This window comes from Pungitius pungitius, chromosome 10 (assembly GCF_949316345.1).
Source record: "Pungitius pungitius chromosome 10, fPunPun2.1, whole genome shotgun sequence".
Lineage (NCBI taxonomy): Eukaryota > Metazoa > Chordata > Actinopteri > Perciformes > Gasterosteidae > Pungitius > Pungitius pungitius.
In genome coordinates this window covers 10399049-10417435 of record NC_084909.1, presented here as the reverse complement: position 1 = coordinate 10417435, position 18387 = coordinate 10399049, and the positions used below count along the sequence as shown (strand labels likewise).

General features: G+C 42.4%; 2 protein-coding genes across 2 annotated transcripts; both read left to right on the top strand.

Annotated features, from left to right (window-relative positions):
* The first annotated feature begins 1572 nt into the window (after window positions 1-1572).
* LOC119229257 (putative gustatory receptor clone PTE01) lies at window positions 1573-12315 on the top strand. The gene has a single exon (XM_062565127.1). The coding sequence runs from the start codon at window positions 10494-10496 to the stop codon at window positions 11457-11459; it is 966 nt and encodes a 321-aa protein (XP_062421111.1). The 5' UTR covers window positions 1573-10493; the 3' UTR covers window positions 11460-12315.
* On the top strand, window positions 1589-17807 carry LOC119228848 (olfactory receptor 6B1-like). Its single transcript, XM_037488813.2, has 2 exons — window positions 1589-1634; window positions 15311-17807. Exon 2 carries the CDS (start codon window positions 16742-16744, stop codon window positions 17705-17707), a length of 966 nt encoding a protein of 321 aa, XP_037344710.2. The 5' UTR covers window positions 1589-1634; window positions 15311-16741; the 3' UTR covers window positions 17708-17807.
* The last annotated feature ends 580 nt before the right edge of the window (window positions 17808-18387 follow it).

Genomic DNA, 18387 nt, shown 5'->3' with positions numbered 1-18387 from the left:
TTCCCCTAAAACATGGTATAATGTCTGTCGACGGGGCTTATAGGTGTTCACTCGTGCTCACAAGTTATTTTTCTAAGAATGTAGTGGGTGAGAAAAAAAAGTGACCAAATAGCTCAACTAGAAACAGACTGTTTGTAGGGTCTCAAATGGGTTTATTGCACCAGCCTTCTTCTGCAGATCAGAATGTTGAACTGCTCTCCATCAGCAGAACAGCAGGTGCTCATCCTATCACTCCCGAGCTTGGCAAATGTCTGAAATGTTGACTTTTGCATTTCATATCATACATTCAGTACAACACTGTTTGTATTACTAAACAGGTTTTGTGAATTTACCTTTTGTTTTGAATAAAGATTTTAAAAGTTCAGCTTTTGACTTTCTGCCAGCCTGCCTGTAGCAATGGGTGCAGAGCACTGTATTGTCAGTCTGCTTGTAATAAAGAAAAAAGATATAGTTTCTGTGTACATTTTATACAAATGATGTAGGTTTTTCTACCTTGTTGTCTACTAACCTCTCATTATTATAGACCTCTGTCAATTTTCTGCCCTGCCCCGGTCACGTGATCATCCCATGCAGCACTCCTTCCCTCAATCCAGCCAATTAGCCACCAGCTCTAATAAAAATTAGAATAAAAAAATAAATCCTGTGATTTTATTTTAAAGGGACTTTTTTAATGCAGCGGAGTGTCTTATTTTTGCTGGTTCGTCCATCCATGTTTTAAGCAGCGTGTGCCAGGTTGGGTCAAACCATTCTGATATGGGGGAGACTTTGGGTTTTTAGGATAATTAAAGATCCTGAATATAAAATATAAAATTCAACTTATGAACTTGATTTTGAATAAATTTGAGAAGTTGAATGTTCCTCGATTTGGGTCGCGGCTTGTCATTAAGGGGTGATGGTGGGTCCCGGCGCCAGACCAGTTGAGAACGACTGGTTTAAACACCCAAGCCTAAAAAGCCTGCGATACCTTTTTTTTCCTGCCCTTGACAAGAATGGTGACCATTGAACAATTTGAAACAACTAAGTGTGTATGCTTGACTATATGTGAGATAAAAAAAATATTGCTATTGAGGGCTGTGCTGAATGGAACGAGTGTCACAAATATCAGTAGTGAGTAAAGACATTTCCCCAAATGGCCTTCTAAAGAATTTTTAAAAATTATGTTTTCTCAGAATAAAAAAGTCATACTGTGTACATCTCTACTACCAGATTTCAGACATCCAGGAGACTTGAAATCTTTAACCAAGCTAGTCGGCTAAATTTGTTGTTGATTCTGCTGTTTTGAAGTAAAACTTGACTGCTAGTTGCTGTTTTTAGTGCCAGTTCTCACACTGTAAGCCCGGAATTCATATGTTATCAAACATGTAAGTACATTTATTATAATGGACTTACATGACTCAAATTGATTACGTTTTGATTGCATTACTAGCAAATGTTAGTATGTTATACTAATTTATAGACCTAGTTGAGCCTGTGAATACTTTAAGTAAAATAGCTTAAAATTCCCAAGTTTTAGTCATGCAATGCATGACGGGAACGTGATCGCCGTCACTTTGAGCCGTGTCTATGCTTTTTGCCACTTTCTCCCCGCGCAGCGCGCACCAGACAGTAGTTGCTGCTAAAACACGCCAGAGACGGTAAGTAACCTTGATTTAGCTAACGTTGCTGCTGTTTCCGTGTTTGTCAGTGAATCCAAGGGGATGTTGGTCGCTAACTTTAACTAGGTCGGCATCCATTTTCACCTGCTAGCTTACGGTACAGTTTGAACGTTCATCTCTCACCTCATCCCCTCAATCTACGCCCGGCCCCCGTCCACCTGCCATCTGGGGGTTCCCCTGTGGGTTTTCCCTCCCCTTCTTGGGTTTCCCACATGGAAAAAAAAATCTCCTCCCTAAGGGGAAACTTGATAGTCACGTGACCTATTTGCAAATCAATGTAAATGAATTGGCCAAAAAATACGTGACATCGTAACGTTTTTTGGGGGGGAAAGATTACATTTATTATTGTGGACCAACGTAGCTATTACACGTTTTTTTTGGAGACTGGGTTGGCAATGCTCTCATTTGGCTTGCAGTTGATAATGTTATCTTGGCCCACACAAAATAATGTCATTGGTTTGAACATTGTATATATTGTGAGATGTATGTTCCTGTTCATGTGCTTTTTACATGTTTTTTCTATAGAGCATTGTTGTGACAATGCAGTAAATAACGCTATGACCATATTAGGCACACAAGGGAACCGAGGGATGAAGGAGTACAGGAAGCGTGAAGATAAATCACTATCTGACACAGTGCTCCTGGCACAGAATGGTACAGAGGGAGGGGGGGCACCTGGGCATCTTGGACAATAGCCGTCTTAGACCAGAACCAGCTCAAACTAGTCTTCAAGGACGTGAGGAGATTATAAAAAGGGTCAGAGTCGGACAACAGGCAGACTCTTGGATGGATTGCTCGACGATACGTGTGTAGAGTCTCGAGGTGCACCTGCGGGGAATTGCTCAATGTATCTATTTCTCTTCTAAATAAGTGTTAACTTTTTAACTTGACGTGCCGGATTCTTTTCATCAACCAACTCGGGGGGTTTGAAAATCCCAACAATATATACTGTATATACCTGGTTTGTGGGGAAATTGTCACACCTGTATGTCAAGTTGCGTTTTTGTCCTGTCTCCACAGTTGTTTTTTGACTTCCTGTTTTATTTTGGAAACTAACTCCCTCTCATTTCAGGTCCCTTGCCCTTCCTCATGTGTCACCAGTCTGATTGGCTGTTTCTCAATATGCGTTCTTGTGTGGACTTTTGTTCTCGTGGACTCGTGAAACGTCATCAGTCGCAGCCCGAGTACTGTTCCAATTCTCAAGTCCGCATCTGGCCGAGAACGGTCATAATACCCGGATGTGGCTCGCCCCGCCCATTTTACCGGGCATGCATCGGAGCAGGCTCGTCTGTTCTTGTGAGAGACATATATCCCAGAATGCATTTCACCTCAGCAACAGGCAACAACGACAGAGGAAAATAAACACAACTTTATGTCGAAGTTTATAAATACTACTTTTTTTAAGTAACGTAATGTAATTTTCTGACTGAGTAGTAAAATGTTTAAGTCAAAAACTAAAATAAAAACGTATTAGCAAGATCAGCTGACGTGGTGACGTCATCAAGTCAGCTGCTGTTCCAACTGCGGAAATGACCGTTCTCCGTTCTCCCGAAACCTGCGAGTCAGGACTCCCGAGTCTGTCTCCCGAGTCTATTCTTGCGGGAACGCGAGTCCGTTCTCGCCGTCTTAGGTATTGAGAAACGGCCATTGTCTCCCCTGATTCCTGATTGTGTCCACCTGTTCCCACAACTCCCTCATGTGTACTTGTAGTCTGCGTCGCCCCTTGTCCTGTGCCAGTGTGTCTTGTTGTTTTACCCTGCACACCAGCCCTCACGTCAAGCGTCAAGTCCGGTGGAGATGGTCACGTCATTTTTGATTCCTGTTATATTTCCTCGTTAGAGAGTTTTTGAGTTTTTTGCCTTTGGGATTTTGATCACGACCTTTGTGTCCTCATTGCGAGAGATTTTGATTTTTTTCGGTTTTGTTAATAATAAAAGCATTGTCAGCTGAACCCTCTCTCTGCGTCCTCCTCCTCCTCCTCCTCAGCCACCTGCCTGACAGAAATAACCAATCACTGTATCTTGCGGGACTCGCTCACACGAGAGCGCAGCCTTGGGGTGGCGGCACAAGTATAATTCTTTTTTAGGACGCTGATTGGCTAAATTATGGGACACACATATATCTTTGATTAGTAATTGGCTCTTTTGGGCCTGGCCCGAGCCAAGCTGAGACATGCAGACAGACTAGGTATCTTATTACAAACATTACTTGGTATATTCCATATTTCAAATACACAAACCTTTACAATTCATAAGATGTATTAATATAATAATAATAATAATATTATGATATATAAAAAAATATGTATAAACATTTTTTTGTGTCTCAAGGTGTGACCAGACCCCACGGACCTCTATTGTACAGCCGCCACTGAACTCTGATGCCTCTGATGAGCACTGCTAGTTCTGTCAGCACTTGCTATCATTGCATGAGGTGCCAGGTCGCCTTCGCCATGTTGAGGGATGTTGAGAGGGAGAATACAATGCTTTGAATCTTTGAATGTTAGGGGTCGACTGTGGGTGAGTTTGAAGCATGGCCATCTTCCAATCAGATGGTTGGTGCTTTGGTCCCATGCCCAGCTGACCCGCATGAAGAACTGATTTGTTTCATCTACATTCATCACATCACCAGGCAAGCAGGGTCCCATAACCAGTAATAGATGTATTTCTGTTCCAAAGGCTCTTTGTGTTACTATTGGACATCTGTCCTTCAACTCTGTCCATTTAGGCTTACACTGTTTGATTACAGCTTTTACTCTAGAAATGCTCTCTGTGCCCGGCTTTCATTAAACCGATGGAGAAATATAAACAACTTGAACAATTATGTCCGAGAACTCCCCGGGAAAATACTATGGATCACGAGCAACTCAATGTTTGGGTCACAAACGCTCTCTTTCACTGTGACATGACCAGAATGACACCACCGGTCATTCACGTAAAGCCAGGTGACAGATTTGCCAGAAAGGGGGCGGCACCTCAAATGTGTACAAGACAATTGTTTTTTGTCAGATGGTTTTGCTAAAATGTATCTGATGTTAGAGAATGGATATAATTTAGTTTTCAATAATGCATAAGATATGGATAGATAAGTCTTTGTCACATATGAATAGGAAGTTTGTGCCCTTCTCTCATTGCATGGGGAGTTGCATGTTTCTCCCGCATGGGGACTGCTGGTCCCAGTGCAGGACATCAACAATAAAACTGATATCCTGGGGATAGATGGATGAAGTAGTGGACCAATGACACTGAGGCTTAACCTTCTTGTTTACTGTGGTGCAGCATCACACAAGGTGGAAGTTACATCAGCGGATCTTTAGCATCATTAACGCGGTGATCTCATGTGCATTAATGGAACACATAAGGTTGTCTCCGAGGAAATGAGTTGGCTCAAGTGTCACAGGCCAGTGTTTAATCAAGATAAACTTTCCTTAAAGTACTTGTTTGTCACAAATACACTAGAAGTATGCATCTTTATTGAGTCTAGTTGAGTTGTTACTTGTTATGCTTGACATTTTATGAAACGTTTTGAACTAAATCAATACAATCAAAACAGTCAATAACATATTTTCCTCAAGTACAGTAGCTAAATCATGTTTAAGAATATGTTCAGTTTACTGCTATTCATAGTATGATTCATCCTGTAAACAGGGTTAAAATAACTTCTTCATAAAATCACCATCATCCAGCTTCACAACCAGGTCATCATCCCACCACAAATCGGAGACATGACATAATATTCAAAGCATTTTATTTTGCCTCTTAACAGCCCTCAACATGGCGAGGCAAGCCGGCACCTTGTGCAATGCTAACTATGCTAGAACTGGCAGTGGTCATCAGATGGGGAACCGGTTGTGGGGCTCAACACTTCCGTGAAAATTCTATTGGTCAGGATGACGATATCAAGTGTAAGAGCCATACAAGAACATTGCTGAGATTCTTTGAATTTCCACTTCTTATCATTAATGTTTTGGGTCAACTTTGAATTAAATTCGTATTGTTTTCTATGCATGAATTCCCAGCGTTTTTTTCTTCCACTTTTACCTCTTTCAGATCAAAACAGAATAAAAAACCTACATAAAGGGGAGATCGTTAAGTGAAGCCATTGTTAGAGATTTGCCAGAAAGGGGGCGGCACCTCAAATGTGTACAAGACAATTGGTTTTGGTCCGATGGTTTTGCTAAAATGTATCTGATGTTAGAGAATGGATATAATTTAGTTTTCAATAATGCATAAGATATGGATACATAAGCCTTTGTCATATATGATTATGAAGTTTGTGCCCTTCTCTCATTGCATGGGGAGTTTTTGCACAGAGTTGCATGTTTCTCCCGCATTGGGACTGCTGGTCCCAGTGCAGGACATCAACAATAAAACTGATATCCTGGGGATAGATGGATGAAGTAGTGGACCCATGACACTGAGGCTTAACCTTCTTGTTTACTGTGATGCAGCATCACACATGGTGGAAGTTACATCAGCAGATCTTTAGCATCATTAATGCGGCGATCTCATGTGCATTAATGGAACACATAAGGTTGTCTCCGAGGAAATGTGTTGGCTCAAGTGTCACAGGCCAGTGTTTAATCAAGATGTACTTGTTTGTCACAAATACACTAAAAGTATGCATCTTTATTGAGTCTGGTGGAGTTGTTACTTGTTATGCTTGACATATATACGGTATATGACTAATATGACTTCTTACCAAAATGCTAATTTGTTATTTATGTGGCATGTAAGAACATATAAAACCAATGTGCCCCCAAAACTTCAAGATAACTCAAATGTGTTGGGTGCCTAGAAGTGTTACAAGAGACCATCGTGGAAAAATGACTTCAGTTGAAATCAATGGTAAAACCCTAAAGGCTCTACTGGATTCAGGCAGTGATCAGACCCTTGTACACAAACATTTTGTACCACCAAATTGCATTAGCACAAATGAGACTATCCCTGTTTGCTGTGTCCATGGGGATGAAAAATCCTACTCAACAGCAGACGTGTACATCACGGTACAAGGGCAGACCTACCTCCTAAACATTGGCGTTGTCCTGCTGTGCTTGTTCGAGACCAGCCAGTGTTGTTTGAGTTATTGAATGCCAGCCATGACTAATGTGGCAGTGATCAGAAGCGAAGAAGGTGGAGGAGCCCTTCCAGACACTTAGTGCCCTGCCTTTGTATGATGCAGATCTGGAAACTGCACCCGTGAAAACTCGTAAGTCACGCAAACAAAGGAAGCAAGAGAAATTTCGCCAAACTAGCTTCTAACCCTGAGCCTGAACTGCCCTTGGCTTTCAGAATCCCTAATAATGTCATTGAAATGCAACAGAAAAACTCCACATTAACAAGTCTCTTGCAGAGAGCTATGCAGGAGGGACGGGACAGACCAGGACTCCAGTGTGAATAAGGACCTCTTCCTAAAAAGTGGTATTCTGTATCGTCGGCAGGGATCGGACGTGCAGCTGGTGGTGCCCAGAACGGCAAGGGAAACAGTGCTGGGATTGGGGCATTCTGTGCCGTGGGCTGGCCATCTTGGAAAACACAGAACCTTTGCTTACATTAAAAAACATTTCCACTGGCCGGGCTTGCGTGCAGATGTAGCTTTGTTCTGTAAAAGTTGTCCTCAGTGCCAGAAAACCTCCATCAAAATTCCCTTTAGAGCCCCACTGCAGCCCCTACAGATTATCACTACAGCTTTTGAGCGGTTGGGAATGGATATTGTTGGCCCTGTGGAAAGGAGTAAAGCAAAAAACTGTTACATGCTGGTAATAACGGACTATGCCACAAAATATCCAGAAGTTTTCCCTTTAAAGTCAATGAAGGCGAAAACCGCGGCCTTTTGCCTTGTACAGTTGTTAGATAATATAAAAAGAGAAGGAGCAAACGAACGAATTGAAGGCACGTGTTCAAAAATTGGAAGCCTGGATGATGACATCTGGAAGAATTCAGCCAAACAACTTCTCTCGTTCTGGGAGATCTATTTGTCAGATCACAGGTCAAGTATCAGCGCTGCGTTTGCAATTCTGTCGGCCTGCAGGCCGGAAGAACAACTAACTAAAATCAGGAAGAACATGTTTTATAACTCTTGTAACACAGAAAAAGAAAAGATTTCTCTTGGCCCTGAACTGGTGTGTGTGTGTGTGTGTTGTATGGTGGTTGGTGTGTCCCTAACTCCCTCCATGCTCGGCACATCCTGCTTGCCCTCTGACCTTGAAATCTTCAGCAAAACAGGGCAATGATTCTCTAACTTAGCAATAAGAAAAAGCTTTTGATTATCACAGTTTTTTTCAAGGGTCGGTTTTCCTCGTGAGATTCTCACAGACTCGGAACTAACTTCATGTTGACGTTGTTACAACAGGTTTACCAGCTTCTTGGTATTAAGAGCTTGAGGACAACCCCCTACCATGCTCAAACCGATGGCCTCACCGAACGCTTCAACCAGACTCTGAAGCAGATGCTCCGGAAATTTGTGAATGACACTAGTACAGACTGGGATCAGTGGCTGCCCTACCTCCGTTTTGCATATAGAGAGGTACCCCCAGGGCTCCACGGGTTTCTCTCCTTTTGAATTGTTGTATGGTCATGAAGTACGGGGCCCCCTCTCTCTGTTAAAAGATATTTGGGAGGGAGACCAGGTGGGAAGGTGTGAGGTTAACATTATATCTCATGTGGTTCAGATGAGAGACCGACTGGAAAAGATGAGTGAGCTTGCCCAATCCCACATGGCAGAGGCCCAGCAGCGACAAAGGACCTTGTATGATCGGTCAGCTTGTCAGAGGTCCTTCAACCCGGGCCAAAAGGTGCTCGTACTCCTTCCCAGTAATAATAGTAAACTGCTGGCAAAATGGGAAGGAGCCTTTGAGATCCAGCAGAATATTGGGCCAACTACCTATCAGGTGTCCACTCCGGGTAAGCCTCGCTCCAGTAGAGTTCTACATGTGAATCTACTTAAAGAGTGAGTGGAGAGACCTGAGAAGAAAGCCGAAGTGTTGCTCATCAGGAGGATTCCAAAAGACGAAGAGGTGGAAGAGCAGTATTTGCCTATAGCTTCTTCAATGGATCTGGATCTTTGCCACCTCCCGGAAGAAAAGTAACTCCAGGTAAGAACTTTATGTAAGCCTAAAATATTCCAGGACAATCCTGGAAGGACAAACCTTGTTAAGCATGACATTGTGTTGAAAAAGGCAGTCTCCGTGAGACGTTTAAGTTAAAAAATACCTGAACATCTGCTGACGGTGCTGAAGGAGGAAGTGTGCCTGATGCTGGACCTGGGGATCATTGAGCCAGCAAAGAGCGAGTGGTGCAAACCAGTGGTCTTAGTGCCAAAGAAGGATGGCACTATCCGGTTTTGTATTGACTTTGGGTATTTAAATTCAATCTTACAATTTGATTCATATCCTACTCCCTGGAGAGATGACTTAATTGAGCACCTAGGAAAGGCAAGGTATCTAACGAACTTAGATCTGTGCAAAGGCTATTGGCAGGTACCACTTACAAAACACTGAGAGAACTGACAGCTTTCCGAACACCCCTGGGTTTGTTCCAATTCACAGTTCTGCCCTTTGGGCTGCATGGTGCTCAAGTACTGTGTAGCCTGTCAGACTTTGCTGCAGCATATCTTGATGACATTGTCATTTACAGCACCACCTGGGAGGAACACATGATACACCTGGGGCCAGTGTTGGAACGTCTCCAGTCTGCCGGGTTGACCATGAATTCCTCAAAATGTGTCTTTGCCAAGGCTAAAACGGAGTTCCTGGGGTTTGTTATAGGAAATGTGTTGATAAAACCGCAGGTGAATAAAATCCATGCCATCGAGTCCTGTTCCCGGCCAGAGACAAGAAAGGAAGTTCGGTCCTTTCTCGGCATGGCAGGATTTTACCATCGCTTTATTCCCTATTTCTCTGCCAGAGCAGCAGCCCTCACAGATTTGACTGGATCCAGATAGTCAACCCTGGTCCAGTGGACACAGGAGGCAGAGGCAGCCTTTCAGGACATCCCGCAGGCACTGGGTAGAAGCTCTGTCTTGTACAGTCCTGACTTTCAAAAAACGTTCATCCTTCAAACTGATGCTTCGGAAAGGGGTCTCGGGGCTGTTCTTCTACAAGGACCTGCAGAGGGACGACACCCAGTGGCCTATATTAGCCGCAATCTGTTCCCGAGAGAGGTCCGGTACTTTACAGTGAAGAAGGAGGCACACGCAATCAATGTGGGCCTTGGACTCTTTAAAATACTTACTCATGGGACGGGAGTTCACCCTGGAGACTGACCACAAGGCGCTCCAGTGGCTGGAGAAAATTAAGGACAGTAATGGACGGATCACCCTGGCCTGGCATTGTAGCCATTCCGGTTCATTATCCATCATATTCCAGGAAAGGGTAATTGTACAGCAGATTACCTGTACAAAGTACAAAAGCGATAAAGCAGACGTTTAAAGCATCCACTAACTCTACTAACAATAACTAGCTGTCACCTTCAAGTTCGAATAATGAAAATGTTGTGTAGCCCAACCCCCCCAATGCATCCAAGAAGAGTATAAAGATCAGCAGAGGTTCTTGTTTTGTTCAGTTGGGAGGGTCACAGCAACGAACCGGAGACTTTCATACTTGGTAGATACCTAGAGTGTAGAATGTGACTTCATGTTCATATAATGTATGCTAATTATTGTGTAAAATACTGATGTCTCATATATTTTTCACAGGTGACTGAGAAGACAGGTATCTGTGTCATTTATGAGCCACAGTTAAAAGACCATTTAAATACAGGTAGAATATTGAGTTGATGTGTTATTAAAAAGGGTAACAGACAACACTATTTCTGTGCCAGCGTTGCTGCTACATCCTTTATGACTCACTTTGTTGCACGCATAGTGCGCATCAAAAGAATGGAGAACTCTACGGAGGTTTTGTTCTTTGTGCTGTCTGCTTATGGTAACATCGGAAACTTAAAATACCTGTATTTCAGCATGATACTATTATGGTACATCTTTATATGTGTGTCAAACACTATTCTTATTGTGGTCATATATGTGGACAGAGAATTGCATGAGCCAATGTATATATTATTAAGTCATTTGTTTATGAATGAAATAAGTGCAAGCACATCTTTACATCTTCTTCTGCTCTCACAGATGATTTCAGATACACATGAAGTGACATTGCCATGGTGTTTTCTGCAGATGTGTTGTTTCTACATATTTAGTTGTGTTGAGTTATGCAGTTTAACAGCTATGGCCTATGACAGATATGTCTGTATCTGTCATCCTTTACATTACAATGTTTTTATGAGCAATGAGAAAGTAGGTAAGATCATTCTGCTTGTTTGGATTTATTCATTTTCTAGCTATATTTTCTCATTTTCATTCATCATTCCTTTAACATTTTGTGGAAATGTCATTGACAAAGTGTTTTGTGACCAACAGTTAATAATTAAACTTGCATGTTCACTCTCACTACTTACCAGTATATCTGACCTGCTTTATGGCTTCATGACAGTGATTATTCCATTTAGTCTCATTTCAGTCTCTTACATGAAGATTTTGCGGGTTTGTCTAATTGTGTCAAAAGAAAGCAAACAAAAGGTCTTAACAACCTGCACACCTCAGATTGTCTCACTGTCAATCATTTTTTTCTACGCCATTTTTCATTTTGTGGGATCCAGGTTTGATAATAGCTATTTACCAGGTAAAGTGCGCATTATTTCATCCATATATGTCCATATACTTCAACCAATGATCACCCCCTTTATGTACGGACTTTACCTACCCCAAATAAGACAATCGTGTATAAAGCTTCTGTTTTACAGAAAATAATTATTGTACACTGTGATAAATGTTATTTCATGCAAGTGCTTCACCATTAAAAACAATTTGAAATCAGGAAATAATTTCTCTTATTGTGGCACAGATGTATTTCCAGCAAGGAGACTTTTATCTGCTTGGAGACAAAGAAAATCTAAGCAGTTTTATTCTGCAGTTTTTGTATGTCTTTTCTCCCATTGACTTTGTTCAACTGACTTCAACAGTTTCTTAATGATGATTTATATGACGTTATTACAGTCGTGCTGTAACAGCAAGCATCCTACTTTATGTGTTGATAGAATTTGCCACCAGAGGTCAGAATCAGACCGGATTGTAAATGTGTGAGAACTCCTCACATGAGGTCCGTAAAGCTACATGGTGACTGCTGGGCCCAGTGCAGGAAGGCATACATAATGTACTGGACCAATGACACTGAAGCATAGTCATCATGTTTGATTTGGCATTACACAAAGTGATAGTTACCAGCAGATCTTTAGCATCAATAACTTGACCTCACGTGAACTAATTCAACACATCAAGTTGTGTCTGAGGAAATGAGTTCGCTCGAGTCCTAAGTAGTTGTTGGTCACAAATATACTCAACAAAAGTATGCATTGAGTCTTATTGATTACTGCATGCTTTTGAAGTCTGTCACAAATACACAAAGTATTTTGGATGTCAAAATAAACGTGATAATCTTTGCAATTATTGTGGTCGAGATTATTGTGATAAAAAATGTTAACGCAGTTAATAGAACTTTGTTTACTTCAGTTGCAAACGGACCACTTTACGCACTGCTAGGGCAACTTTGACTCCTAGGAACCTCGATGTGACACTTGACAGCCCACTCTCCATCACTCTTAACATTACAGCGACAACACAATCCTGTAGGTACACGCTCTACAACATCAGGAGAATACGCCCCCTTCTCACTTAGATTGAATGAATCGGGTCAGGTCTATATCCAGATCATGGTCAAACCCTACATCCCAACCCGCACACTCCGCTCTGTATCTGCCAAGCTGCTGGTTCCTCCCTCACTGAGAGCAAAACACTCAACAAGATCGCGACTCTTTGCTGTCCTTTCTCCTAAATGGTGGAATGAGCTCTCTGATGACATCAGGACGGCAGAGAGCCTTCACATCTTCCGCCGCAAACTAAAGACACACCTCTTCAGACTATACGTTCACTAAAAACAATGCTTTGTTCGAGGATTTCCAGTCAGGATTTCGAGTGCATCATAGCACAGAAACGGCACTGGTGAAAATTACAAATGATCTTCTACTTGCATCGGACCAAAGACTTGTCTCATTTCTTGTCTTGCTAGACCTCTGCATTTGTGCTGCATTTGACACCATCGATCACCGCATCCTGCTGCAGAGACTGGAACACTTGATTGGCATCAAAGAAACTGCACTCAGCTGGTTTAAATCTTATTTATCCGATCGATCCCAGTTTGTGTTTGTGAACGGTGAATCATCGAGGACCACCAATGGTGGTCACGGAGTCCCACAAGGTTCTGTGCTTGGACCAATTCTATTTACCCTGTACATGCTTCCTTTGGGCGACGTTATCAGAAAACACCGCATAAACTTCCATTGTTATGCAGATGATACTCAACTGTATCTATCGATCAAGCCAGAAGACACCAACCAGCTTGTTAGACATCAGGATTGTCTTGGAGACATCAAAACTTGGATGACCTGCAACTTCCTGATGTTAAACTCGGAAAAAACAGAAGTTACCATGATAGGCCAAAGTGCCATTATAAGTACAATTTAAGTGCTACCATTTGTTAGTGCTACGGTTTGATAGTGTTTTAGTCAAGGTAGAGTCTAAAAAGGTGTGTCTTGAGTTTTCGACGGAAGATGTAGAGGCTCTCTGCAGTCCTGATGTCATCGGAGAGCTCATTCCACCATCTGGGAGCCAGGACAGCAAAGAGTTGCGATCTCGCTGAGTGCTTTTCTCTCAATGAGAACAAGCAGTTGGCAGATGCAGATCGGAGTGTGCGGGTTGGGATGTAGGGTTTCACCATGTCCTGGATGTAGACTGGTCCCGATCCATTCACAGCATGGTACGTCAGTACCAATGTTTTGAACTGGATGCGGGCAGTCACTTGTAACGAAGAGAACGGAGAAGTGGTGTGGTGTGGTAGTATTTGGGAAGGTTGAAGAGTCGAGCTGCTGCATTCTGGATGAGCTGCAGTGGTCGTATGGCGGTACCTGGGAAACCTGCCAGGAGAGAGTTACAGTAGTCAAGGCGGGAGAGGACAAGAGCCTGAATCAGTACCTGTGCCGCCTTCTGAGACAGAAGGGGTTGTATTCTCCTGATGTTGTAGAACGTGTATCTACAGGATCGTGTCGTCGCTGCGATGTTGGCAGTCAGGGAGAGTTGGGAGTCAAGTGTCACGCAACTAGTTCATGCATTTGATACTTCTAGACTGGATTACTGTAATTCTTTGTTATCAGGCTGCTCTTGTAAATCACTTAAACCTCTCCAGTTGATTCAGAATGCTGCAGCACATGTATTAACAAGAACTAAGAAATGGGATCATATAACTCCTGTATTAACTTCTCTGCACTGGCTTCCTGTTAAATCAAGAATAGAATTTAAGGTACTTCTCCTCACCTACAAGGCACTTGCTGGTGAGGCACCGTCTTATCTTAAAGAGCTTGTTACACCGTATTGCCCTACAAGGCATCTGCGCTCCGTAGATGCTGGGCTACTTGTGGTTCCTAGAGTTTTAAAAAGTAGGATGGGGGCCAGAGCCTTCAGTTATCAAGCTCCTCTTTTGTGGAACCAGCTTCCACTTTCAGTCCGGGGGGCAGACTCGGTCAGTTCATTTAAGATAAAGCTTAGAAACGTTCCTCTTTGATATTGCTAATAGTTAGGGCTGGCTCAGGTTAGCGTGGACCAGCCCTTAGTTAAGCTGCTCTAGGCTTAGACTCCCGGGGGACTTCTTAGGACACACCGAGCCCCTCTCTCACTCTCACTCTCTCCTTCCACAATCATCCATGTTTTTGTACATCACTAATTAAGCTTCTTTCCGGGAGTTCTTTGTGCTTTCTCGCCTAGTAGGTCTCCGTGGATCATAGTTTCGTACGGACCCCGGTTCTGACTCCTGGCATGGCTCTGCTGACACCTGCTGCTGCCATCATCATTACTTTAAATATGATTCATATTACTGTCATCATAAACCAACATCTTTCTGCTCTCCGTCCCCACAGAAGCCTCTGTGGATGGTGGTTCTATCTGATGGAGGTTGTCCCTGCAGTGGTCCTGCCGTACACTTGTTCTGCTACTTGCAATTACTTGTATCATTTCAGTTAGAGAAATTGAATGTATTGTACATCTTTTACATTGTTGATTCTGTACACATGGCATCCATTGCAGTCTGTCCATCCCGGGAGAGGGATCCCTCCTCTGATGTTCTCCCTAAGGTTTCTTCCCTTTTTTCCCCCATTGAAGGGTTTTTTCATATTTTGGGGAGTTTTTCCTGTGCCGATGTGAGGGTTTCGGGACAGAGGATGTTGCATGTGTACAGACTGTAAACCCTCTGAGGCAAATTTGTAATTTGCGATTTGGGGATATACAAAATAAAATGATTGAATTGAATTAAAAAGACTAACAAATTGTAGCACTTAAATTGTACTTACAATGACTCTTATCTATAGCATGTTGTAAATTGGCTTATTTACTTTCTTGTTCTTTTGGGTTTGTATGCTTATGGTTGAAATGCACTTATTGTAAGTCACTTTGGATAAAAGTGTAAGCTAAATGACATGTAATGTAATCAATTAACCCCTCATGGACCACCATCGTGTCCAGATTTGATTATATTCTTTCTCCCTGTACACCAACAGCTGCACCTCCACTCACCAGTCCGTCAAGCTCCTGAAGTTTGCGGATGACACCACCCTCATTGGACTGATCTCTAGTGGGGATGAGTCCGCCTACAGGTGGGAGTCTTACCACCTGTTGACATGGTGCAGCCAACCTGGAGGTCAACGCCCTGAAGACAGTGGAGATGGTTGTGGACTTCAGGAAGTACGCAGCTCCACCTTCCCCCCTCACCCTGTGTGACTCCCCTGTCACCACTGTGGACTCCTTCCGTTTCCTGGACCTGGGAGCTGAAAAAAGGCCTAGCAGAGGTTGCTCTTCCTGAGGCAGCTGAAGAAATTCAACCTGCCAAAGTCGATGATGGTGCACTACTACACGGCCATCATCAAGTCCATCCTCTGCTGGTCCATCACCGTGTGGTACGCTGCAGCCACAGCCAAAGACAAGGGCAGGTTGCAGCGTGTCATCGCCTCTGCAGAGAGGGTGATTGGCTGCAATCTGCCGTCTCTCCACAACTTGTTCGCTTCCGGGACTCTGAAGCGGGCTAGAAAGATTGTACCTGACCCCTCTCGCCCCGGACATCCGGCAGGTGGCTGCCATCAGGACTACGACCTCCCACCACACTAAGAGTTTCTTCCCTTTGGCAGTCGGGCTCATCAACAGAGCCCGGGCCCTCCCCTGACTGACTCTCACTCCATGTACATTTGTCACTTTCACTCGTCACTTTCACTTTATCTTTATTTCTATTTTTTATTTTATCTTTGTTTCTCAACTTACTAACCCATAGCTTTACCTTACTAACCCATAGCATATATTTTATTATATTTTTAATCTTATTCCTACACTACGTTGTCTGTTGGCTGTCATGCACCAACCGCCAAGTCAAATTCCATGAATGTCTGACATGTGATGGCAATAAAGGATTCCTTATTTCTGATTCCTGATTCTTGATGAAATGACACCGCAATCCAAAATGCAAATGTCATGTAGCCCAACCCCCCAATGCATCCAAGAAGAGTATAAAGATACGCGGAGGTTCTTGTCTTGTTCAGTTGGGAGGGTCACAGCAACGGACCGGAGGCTTTCATACTTGGTAGATACCTTGAGCTTTGAGTGTAAATGTGAAATTATGTTCATATATTGTATGCTGATTGTTGTGTGAATACTGATATCTACATCGTCATACGATTTCACAGGTGACTAAGAAGACAGGTATCTGTGTCATTTATGAGCCATAGAAGCATTGTTATAGATCAGAATCCATTTGGCTTTGTTACTCTTTGACCAGTGTGGTGGAACACAGTGTGCTGCTGGTACGAAAAGATCATTGTTTAGATTTATCTCACATTAAGACTGCAAAACATTTCAATGCACGTAGAATATTAAGTTGAGGCATTACTCAAAACGGTAACAGATAACACTATTACTGAGCCAGCTTTACTGATAAATCCTCTATGACTCACTTTGTTGCATGCATAGTGCTCATCAAAGAAATGGAGAACTCCACTGAGGTTGTGTCTTTTGTGCTGTCTGCCTATGGTAACATTGGAAACTTAAAATACTTGTACTTCATAATTATACTATTATGGTACAGCTCCATTTGTGCAACAAACACAATTCTTATTGTGGTCATATATATGGACAGAAGATTGCATGAGCCAATGTATATATTATTATGTCATTTGTTTATGAATGAAATAAGTACAAGTATGTCACTATATCCTCTTCTGCTCTCACAGATGTTTTCAGATACACATGAAGTGACATTGCCATGGTGTTTTCTGCAGATGTTTTGTATCTACACATGTAGTTGTGTTGAGTTATGCAGTTTAACAGCTATGGCCTATGACAGATATGTCTGTATCTGTTATCCTTTACACTACAATGTTTTCATGAGCAACAGGAGAGTAGGTAAGATCATTCTGCTTGTTTGGATGTATTCATTCACCAGCTATATGTTCTCATTTTCATTTGTAATCCCTTTGACATTTTGTGGAAATGTCATTGACAAAGTGTTTTGTGACCAACAGTTAGTAATTAAACTTGCATGTTCAGTCTCACTATTTACCAGCATATCTGACCTGCTTTTCTGCTTCATCAGTGTGGTTGTTCCATTAAGTCTCATTTCAGTCTCTTACGTGAAGATTTTGTTGGTTTGTCTAAACGGGTCCAGAGAAAGCAAACAAAAAGTCATAACAACCTGCACACCTCAGATTGTCTCACTGTCAAACATTTTTGTCGGAGCCATTTTTTATTACGTGGAGTCCAGGTTTGATGGGGCCTATGCAACAGATGAAGTGCACATTATTTCATCCATATATCTTCAAGTACTTCAACCCATGATCACTCCCTTTATGTACGGATTTTACCTACCCAAAATAAGACAATCATGTAAGAGACTTCTGTTCAATGGAAAATAAATATTTTGGGTCTTACCGTAATTAGAATTATTTTCTTTACCATAAAACAAACAGAATGTCAATGTAGCAGGAAGATTGATATGAAGTTATTGTAACAGCAGGCAGATTATTGCTACCTACTTCATGTATCGATAGCTTTCGCCACCAGAGGTCACAATCAGACTGTTTGAGAGCACCCTTAATGTTGTTTAAATGGGGTGGAAAACAAAAGTTACATATAACATTTTGTGGTTCCAAAAGGGAACTGCTTAAAGTCTGACGATGTTTCAGACTGGCCACTGTTAGAGACTTTGAGGTTGTTGAGTCAGAAAGCAGTACTCATGAAGTGTGACTGCCTCTGTGGTTGACTTTGAAGTGACACTGCCATGGTGTTTTCTGTCTCTACACATGTGCTTCTGTTGAGTTTTGCAGTCCAGCAGCAATGGCCTGAGACAGACATATCATTTTACAGACAAGTAAAATGAATGTAGCAGAATGATTGATTTAAAGTGAATAAAGGAACTGCAGGCAGATTGATGCAATAACACATTTTGCTACTACAGCTTATTTATTAAATGTAACTTGTGTGTACCTACCTTAGTACATTTACAATCTTTAAGAGACCAACATCTGTTCAGCGTATTTCCACCTGGTCAACGTACGACATTTCTCCTCTTCTTCACCTAAGAATGAACTGTTTG

What these genes read in the sequence shown, in the direction of transcription:
- LOC119228848 (XM_037488813.2), top strand. Translation starts at nt 16,742, where the DNA reads ATGACTCACTTTGTTGCATGCATAGTGCTCATCAAAGAAATGGAGAAC.
- LOC119229257 (XM_062565127.1), top strand. Translation starts at nt 10,494, where the DNA reads ATGACTCACTTTGTTGCACGCATAGTGCGCATCAAAAGAATGGAGAAC.